At 35.2% G+C, this 8,419-nt stretch overlaps 1 protein-coding gene across 2 annotated transcripts; it reads left to right on the forward strand.

The window, feature by feature from the left end:
- The first annotated feature begins 772 nt into the window (after positions 1–772).
- On the forward strand, positions 773–3,716 carry LOC110802875 (uncharacterized). Of its 2 annotated transcripts, none has more exons than XM_022008333.2 (4): positions 773–1,776; positions 2,658–2,756; positions 2,862–3,004; positions 3,143–3,716. In XM_022008333.2, exons 1-4 carry the CDS (start codon positions 1,501–1,503, stop codon positions 3,417–3,419), a joined length of 795 nt encoding a protein of 264 aa, XP_021864025.2. In that variant the 5' UTR covers positions 773–1,500; the 3' UTR covers positions 3,420–3,716. The 2 variants fall into 2 exon arrangements, 1 of the variants encoding a protein (XP_021864025.2); XR_008919391.1 differs by having other exon boundaries at positions 779–1,776; positions 2,849–3,004.
- Positions 3,717–8,419: the final 4,703 nt, after the last annotated feature.

The following is an 8,419-nucleotide window of genomic DNA, read 5'->3' on the forward strand; positions in this document are numbered from 1 at the left end:
GGCACACAGCCAAGCAATGCAGCAACACTAGAAGCGCAGCAGTGCAGCAAATAGCGCAGCAGTGCAGCAAATAGCGCAACAGAACACACAGCTGTGGGCGCAGCTAACACGCAGCAGTCTGTGCGGTCGAACAGCTTGATGTGCGATCGAACAGGCTGTGTGCGACCGAATTGCTTAACCTGTGCTGTCGAACAAACTGGAATTCTCAGGCAGAAGCTCTTAAAATTGTTGTGCGACCGAATGATGGGTCTTGTTCGACCGCACAGAATCTGTGCGCCCACACAAGTCCTCTCGTGCGACAGAATGGGGCTGCGGGCTGCTTCTATATAAACTAAAATCGCAACATTGTCGAGCATAGTTAGTTTTACGTAATTCATTTCTAATTTTCAGATTTTAGGCTTAGCTTATAATTCTCTCTCTAGAAATAGTTTAGGGCTTAGATTAGAGATTAGGATTAGGATTCATTGCTTCAAATTCTTCAATTCTTAGTGAACTCAATCATCATTTTCAGATTTCTTTTTCTCTTTGCTTTGAGTTTTGCTCTTCATTTTGTTCTTCAAAGTTTGATGCAATTTCTTCATTTCAAGGTATAATTCTAATTCCTCTTTTGATTTTGTTCTTCAATTCTTTAATTGCTTTGTTAATTTCGTTCTTGCTTAGATTTTATGCTTGAATTCTAGAATTAGTTTGATATTTTAAATTTGCTTGATTTTTCCCCAATTTTTGTAGTTTGAATTTTCTGAATTTCTTTGTTTCAATTAGCTTCATTAATTCAATTAGTTTCATGATTAGGATTAATATTAGTTTAATGTTGATGTTAATCATGCTAATTGAGTAGTTTAGTCTAGAGGTTAGGGATGAAGCTTTGGGATTGAATTTGGAGAAGTTTTGGGAAAATTCATGATTGATGTTGTGATTAAATGTGATTTAGTGATAGGATTTCCATGACTAGTTGAGTAGTAGTCGCGAATGCTATTCGATTGGATTAGATTGGAATGTATGATTAGGTTTGGCAAGACATTGTGAGCCTAATTTGTGCAAGTGAATGATAGTTCCTATTATATGCTAGTTAGTTTAATCTAGGATTAGGCGAAAGCTCTTCCGTGGGTTAGACGCTTAGCGTTCCCTATCCGAGAGGTGGCGGGTTCGTCATTAGTTTTCATTCCCCTATTTGCTATGTCGTTGCATATTCATGAATGTCTTGACCTTGTGCTTTCTTTGATTCGATTCCATAGCTGATTCCCGAAGTCTCTAGAGTTTCTTTATTTGTTTGCATTTCTAGATTTCATTAGTTTAATTCAAAAACTCAAATTCCATCCGAACTAGCTTGTGAACGCATAGATTGATAAGTCAAACATATCCATTCCTATGGGGCGATCCCTATGCTTGCCGCTCTAGTCAATATAGCCGGTTAGTTAGGTGTTTTATAAATTTTGTTTGATTAGGTTGTTTTCTATCAACGATGGAAAATACACCTATCAAAGCCTTGGAGTTCTTTTGATGTTTAATTATAACCTAAGGGGATTTAGGTTAGCTGTGAAAAAATCAGATCTAAACACACACTCAAAAAAGGAGAGGAGAGAAAGAGAGAAAGGAGTTCGTAGCTTTGAGGGCAGCCATCAGAAAACTGCTGTTTGCCGGAGATTCAACGGTCGGATTGTGCTGATTTTTGGTCAGCTTGTTGAGGATACAAAGGGCCGCATTTTGAACGGTTGGATCGTCTATTGGAGCTCTGGTGTGTCCGTGGTCGCTGCTGGACAGAACCTACGTTTTTGGGTGATATTCTTCATCTCTTGTCTCTTATCTGTTGTTCTCTTATGTATGAAAGTATTGGTGGGTTGTGAGCCTTTGTACGTCTGATTTGGGTTCTTTTTCCCTCAATTTTATCATAATAAGAGAAGGTGACAAGGGTGGACTCCTCACAAGTCCCGTGGTTTTTACTCTTCACATCGAAGGGGTTTTCCACGTATAATTCGTGTGTTGTTGATTGCATTTTGTTCTTCCGTATTTGAGTATTGTTGCTGTCCATTATTGGTTGATTGTTAGGTTATTTGTTTGGTGGATTATTTGTGGTGAATTGGAGTTGTATTGTTTGGTTGATTGTCTTGGAGGTGATCCTTGTGGGTAGTTGATATACTACTAGGGTCCTATCATTAGCAAGGGATGAAAAACAATTTTACATAACTCCCTCAAAGGTGGAAAAACTTTTTCCATTTGAGAGGGAGAGAAACTATTTTTCCACCTTTTCTCCTTACCTCCCTCTCACATCTTCTCCTCAATCTTCACCATATTCTCCCATTTTCTTTTAAGGAACCAAATAAAGAAAAACTAGTTTGGAATTGTGTTTTCCCTTAGAAAATGTATCCATGAAAAATAATTTTGCACAGAAAACGTTTTACACCAAACCAAATGGAGCCTTAGTGATATAACTTTTGTTAATCAAATATGCAATAACTGAATAACACAATGAAAACTGAGGATAGTTGGGAAATTTATATCAAGAAATAGTTGAGTGTATCCGTGAACATTATCTTTTCTATCTTAACTGGACATTGTCCAATACTAAACGGAAAGCATGTGGCTTCTTTTTGAGCTGTTATGGGACCATATGTATTCGTACATCATCCTTTACTTGGAAGTTTGTTATTTACTTGCAGTTAGAACGAATGAGAAATGAGAATACTCTTTTAGGAGATGAAATCTCATGTGAACAAGATCATCAAGGATTACGAAGTGAGCAAATGCATTTAGAGAAGGTAAGAATTGAGTTTAATCTGCAAATGCTTGATAAGTATGGATCTAATACTTAATTAGTCCGCCTACTAGTACTAAGTTACTAGTATGCAAGGTTTACGGCACAGGTAACCAAGGAACTTGGTGACATGTCTTGTATGTATAATGATTCTTCAAGAAGTGGAAACTCGGTAGAGAGAGTCCTTGCTTTGGAGCTGGAACTTGCTGAAGCCTTTCAGGCCAAGAAGAAGTCAACCATCCAATTTCAGAGGTGAATACTGCAAATTTTACTTGTGCTCATATTTGAGACTTGTGATTTAAGATTCATTCTGTGTTGAAAGCTTTCATTGTGACAGATGGCATTCCAATTGAATTTTATTATTTATTTATTTTTTTGGGGGTGGTACAGTTATTTCTTGAAGCTACACAGTGACGAAGCTGCAATATTTCATAGCTTCAGAGACATAAATGAACTGATAAAAGACTTGCTGGAGATGAAGGAAAGATACAGTGTTATGGAGTCAGAACTCAAAGGAATGCATGAGCGGTACTCTCAACTAAGCCTGGATTTTTCCGAGGTTCAAGGAGAGAGACAAAAGCTTACAATAACGCTCAAAAATGTGCGTTCACCAAAAAGGCTTTTATCTCGGCCTCAGTTATCCACCCATGAGGATTCATCTCCTTGATCTTACACTTTTTTTATCCATTTTCATTACATGAACATCAAGCAGTTGCCTAAATGTACACTTATGCGTGTAAATAACGAGCATTGTATAATTTCTTGTTATAGGTTAGAATTCAATGCCCAAATGTTCTCAGGACTGTTGCATAGGTAAAGTCCGGATTTTTTCGACCTGTATTTATGTATCAATATGTATGCATAGGAAGCAAACTACAAAATCTAGTTGTTAAATCATAAAATTTTGATTTGTAATTGAACTCAAATTCCACCTGAACATGGAAGCTTTTTGATGCTTTGGTGACTTTTTGAACATCCAGATGCTTACGTGTGAGGAGATAGATGTGGCCTTCATCCCTTTTAATAAAATACTAATAATAATTAATGCTTTAGACAAAACAAATTAAAACGGATATTGAGCAGAACTTCAATTAAGTTGGGGTATTTTGGCTTGCGAATTTTAGGCATGAGGTATGAGTTTAGTATGGTTTAATTTCATATCATATGTTAATTGATATTTTTAAAAGTTTTAAATCCATACCTTTAAACCCCCCACCACCAAGGTATGAGTTTAGACATCCAGGAGGAGGTGGGTTTGGCTCATACATTTACTATAGGTTCCAATAAAAGGAAAATCACATTTTCAAACTGAATCAAACACATGATATTGAGAATGAAGTTTCAAAACATACCATCTTGATATCATTCGCGATTCACCCATACCACCGTGTGAACCAAACGTACCAAAATAGTTTCAAGTAACTTGTAAAAAAAACATTTAAAATTGTGGTAGTAATTGACAAATGTGCTTATAAAGAAAATAAGTTAATAAATAACAGATAAGAACACAAAAACTTTGTTTTTACACCAAATCAATAGTAGGTAGTACAAAATCTCACTAATTAATTTGGTTGAAACCAATTTGAATGTTTGTCAAATCTCCAGATATTAAGTCCGAGTGACCTCGGGTGCATATAAGAAAATTCACGAATCCTTACATTGAAGGGGTAATATTAAGTTTAGGACAAGTTTACCATTTTCTCTATGAGTCTCCAAATAACGGGATTGATGATCATCAATTCTTTGAGCCTCTAAAATAAGTGCACCATCCACACATTTTCTACGTAGTTTAATTGACGTCATTCCATCTTGCATGCTTGTAAGTGTAGGCAACAATACTTGAGGCTTGTACCTTTTACGAACACCTTTACTACTACTTACCCTTTTGCAACTCATCATTTTCTCATCATTAATTTGCATGGAGTGAAACCCACTCTCCATGCCAATTATATCATGATCTATTAAGGATGATGATGATGATGATGGCGACGATGGTAGCGACAATAATGATGACGATGTTGATAATGAGGCTAATGGTGTCGGCCGCGGTGGTTGTGGCCGTGATGACGATGATGATGATGAAATCATATCGGTCTTGTGGATGAGTATCTTTAAATTAGAGCACTTTGATTCTTCATCATGGTGAACAAGTATTGATTTAAGACCAATAATCTTATGCATGTCTTTATCACTTGATTCCAACCTAAGGTAATGTATAGTCATACTAAACCACCTTTTGAAAGATGTGAATGAATATGATCTATTTCTGGCCTGAACAATTAATTAACCTACACAACAAGAGAGGCAAAATCAATTCTGTTTTTCCACTTTGATTTACGTTCATTGCAAACTTGTTCATATCACATATGGCCATATGGGTGTTGTTCACAAATAATTTCTAAAAATACATACTAGTATACATCATAAACATCCTTAAATTGTTAGTGAAAGCGAGGAACCAATTGCCATAGTTGCGATTGAAGCCTCTCGGTTAAGACCCATGTTAGTCTTAACGTAAAATTTTCTTTTCTAGTTCAAATTCTTGACCATATGTATTCATTCAAATTTCAGATTTTTTAGTTGTTAAATTCAATTCTAGAGTAGTTGTATTCTAAATAGATTATTATTTCTACTTACCATCTTATTTTATGGTGTTGAATTTATCCTATTTATTCTTAACTAAACTTATTAATCTTTTATCTCTTGAATCTGGATTATTAGCCCTTATTTTAAGGTATTTTAAGCTAGGGTGCGTTTTATACTTTTATTCACCTGATTTTTGGGTATATGAACTTAATACAATACTAGATTTGGCCCCTTTAATATTCCAAAATTATTTGACTATTTTATTCAAATATATATTTTTGACTAAAACATATTACTAGATAATTAATAAATCTTGAACGTACTAATTAAATCATCTACGAAGTAATACGGAGTATGCAATTTTCGCCCCACTACGCAAGTACACTTTACTTATTTTATATGCTTGATCTGCTAATTAGATATGTTGATTTGATCAAACTATTAAGTAAATATATTTTTCATTATAATATATAATGATTTACTAAAATATTACAATTTTTTTTTAACAAATTATTATTATTATCTGGCATACATTATTTTCATAATTGTTGAACAATTTTTTTTTTTCCATACATAAACAATAAATAAAAAAAGGATAGAAAGTAAAAAGCAAATAGAGTAGATTTGGGAAAAAGTCTTCTAGCAAGAAAATTTTGCGTCATGAAGTGACACGTGTCACTCCAAGTGTTTGTTTTAGTATAATTAGATTTTAGTCCATATGATGCACCGCTTACATGTTTTTATACAATTTTGTTCTTATAGATATCATATTATAAAATAAATTTATTTAACATTTACGGAGTACTTGAAATTAAAGAGTAACAAAAATCTTGATTAAAAATTTGAAGGTGATGAATAGAGGTTATGAATACGAAATCTTTTTAAATTAAAATATAAGAAGAGTCATTTCATATTTTTATTTTAAAAAATAAAAATGAAAACTAAATAGAGTTTTAATGACAAGTTGCATATAAATGTTTGTGTTTTAAATATGGAGAGTAATAGATATCTCACCTTAATTATTAAAATCGTTACAATTTATTTGACTTTATATTCCATAAAAAATTTAATTAATCTCGGGATCATCTTATTTCACATGTACTTATTACTCCTTATTACTTATTAGTCCTTATTTTTATTTGAACTTAATGGATCTTATTGGGAACTTATAAATGTAACTTTTGAAATTATTAATCATGAAATTATACTATTTTCACTAATTTTTAAACGGGCCTTGTCCACGTACACTAAATTTATTGTGGACCATGCCTAAAAAAAAGTCAATAACTTTATCTAAATTATTTTGACGTGTTTATCATAATTATTATGAAAAGATATCAAAGTTGGTGTCGTTAGTACATGTGCTCGAATAATGTGATTTTAAGTCATAATCTATACTAATTACTATTAAAAGGCGTTTATGAAAACGTATATGTGTCACGTATACCCCCTCCTTATTACGCCATGTCACCGCTAATAAGCATCATGACATGTTGACAACCAAAAAAAGCATGTAGCAAGGATCGAACATCAAACCTCATGGATTAAAGTTTCATTTCTTACCATCTTAACTAGTACAATGTATGTTATATTTTCCCATGTAAATGTAAAATAAAATCTTTTAAAAATGGGCACATTTTTACAAAAACTAAACCCTACTAAAAGTAAAACCCGGAAACCCGGAGCAACGCCCGGGCCACACACTAGTTCTCTTTTAAAAATATTGAGTTAATTTGATTTAAAAAATGGTTAATATATTTAAGAAAATTGCTATGAAATTTATTATTGTCACTATGGGAACAATAAAGGTTACTAGGTACGTAGAAGAGGTGGTAGAGTAAATCGTTGGCTTTAGATCACAATAATATTTATCCTATTATCTTATGTTATCTTAAATTATATTCTCTTATATTATCTTGTTTTAACTAAATCGAGATGCTCCAAGAAGCTGAGGGAGGACGATGGATTTCTGAGCCAAACGAAGTAAAAGAGATAGTGGTGCGTTATTGGCGTTCTTTGTTTACAGAGGACAACCCGGGAGCGGAACCCATGGAGGTAGTTCGAGGGGAATTCCCACCTATCACTACCAAAGAGATGACTCTTCTATCGAGAACGTATACGGGGTGTGAGGTAGTGGCAGCGATTAAGAGCATGGAACCGTTTAAGGCGCCGGGGCCGGATGGTTTTCAACCCCTGTTTTATCAACGTTATTGGGATGTGGTGGGGGAGAATGTGATCAAGTTGGTATGTGATGTGGTAAGTGGTCGAGACTTTCCAGATGACTTGAACAAGGCTTATCTAGTCTTGATACCCAAGGTGGAATCCCCAAGGCTCGTGACTCAATTTCGGCCGATCGGTTTGTGTAATATTGTATACAAAGCAGCTACGAAGGTGCTAGTTAATCGACTAAAGCCAATCTTGCCAAAATTGATATCACCAACTCAGGGGAGCTTCGTTCCTAACAGGCAGATCACGGATAACATCATTATAGTACAGGAAATGTTGCATACGATGAGAAAAAAACAAGGAAGCAGGGGGTACATGGCCCTAAAGATTGATTTCGAGAAAGCCTATGATAGGCTTCGATGGAGTTTTATCCAAGACACACTCGTAGATATGCGACTGCCGCAAGGTATGATTGACGTTATCATGAAGTGTATTACGTCTACTAAGCTCCAAATATGTGGATTGGAGAGCCGACGGAGAGCTTTGAACCATCAAGAGGCATTCGACAGGGGGACCCCTTGTCCCCCTATATATATGTGATGTGCATGGAAAGGTTGACACAATTGATTGAAAAAGCGGTCGACATTGGGGCTTGGCAAGCAGTAAGGGCGAGTAGGAGGGGTCCAAAGTTGTCTAACCTCGCCTTTGCGGACGATTTAGTGTTGTTCGGCGAAGCCACGGTAGACCAAGCGAAGGTAATCATAGCTTGCTTAGATCAATTTTGCGACATGTCAGGCAGTAAAGTGAGTGAAGCTAAGTCGCGTGTCTTCTTCTCTAAAAACACGAAGGAGGAGGATAGGCAAGCAATTTGTGCAGATATGCGAATGGCTGAGACGGAAGATCTAGGGATCTATT

This window comes from Spinacia oleracea, chromosome 4 (genome assembly GCF_020520425.1).
Source record: "Spinacia oleracea cultivar Varoflay chromosome 4, BTI_SOV_V1, whole genome shotgun sequence".
NCBI classification, from domain to species: domain Eukaryota; kingdom Viridiplantae; phylum Streptophyta; class Magnoliopsida; order Caryophyllales; family Amaranthaceae; genus Spinacia; species Spinacia oleracea.

What these genes read in the sequence shown, in the direction of transcription:
- LOC110802875 (XM_022008333.2), top strand. Translation starts at nt 1,501, where the DNA reads ATGTTTAATTATAACCTAAGGGGATTTAGGTTAGCTGTGAAAAAATCA. An exon ending in AGCAAATGCATTTAGAGAAG is followed by an intron (nt 2,757 to 2,861) that starts GTAAGAATTGAG and finishes TTTACGGCACAG; the next exon opens with GTAACCAAGGAACTTGGTGA. An exon ending in TCAACCATCCAATTTCAGAG is followed by an intron (nt 3,005 to 3,142) that starts GTGAATACTGCA and finishes GGGGTGGTACAG; the next exon opens with TTATTTCTTGAAGCTACACA.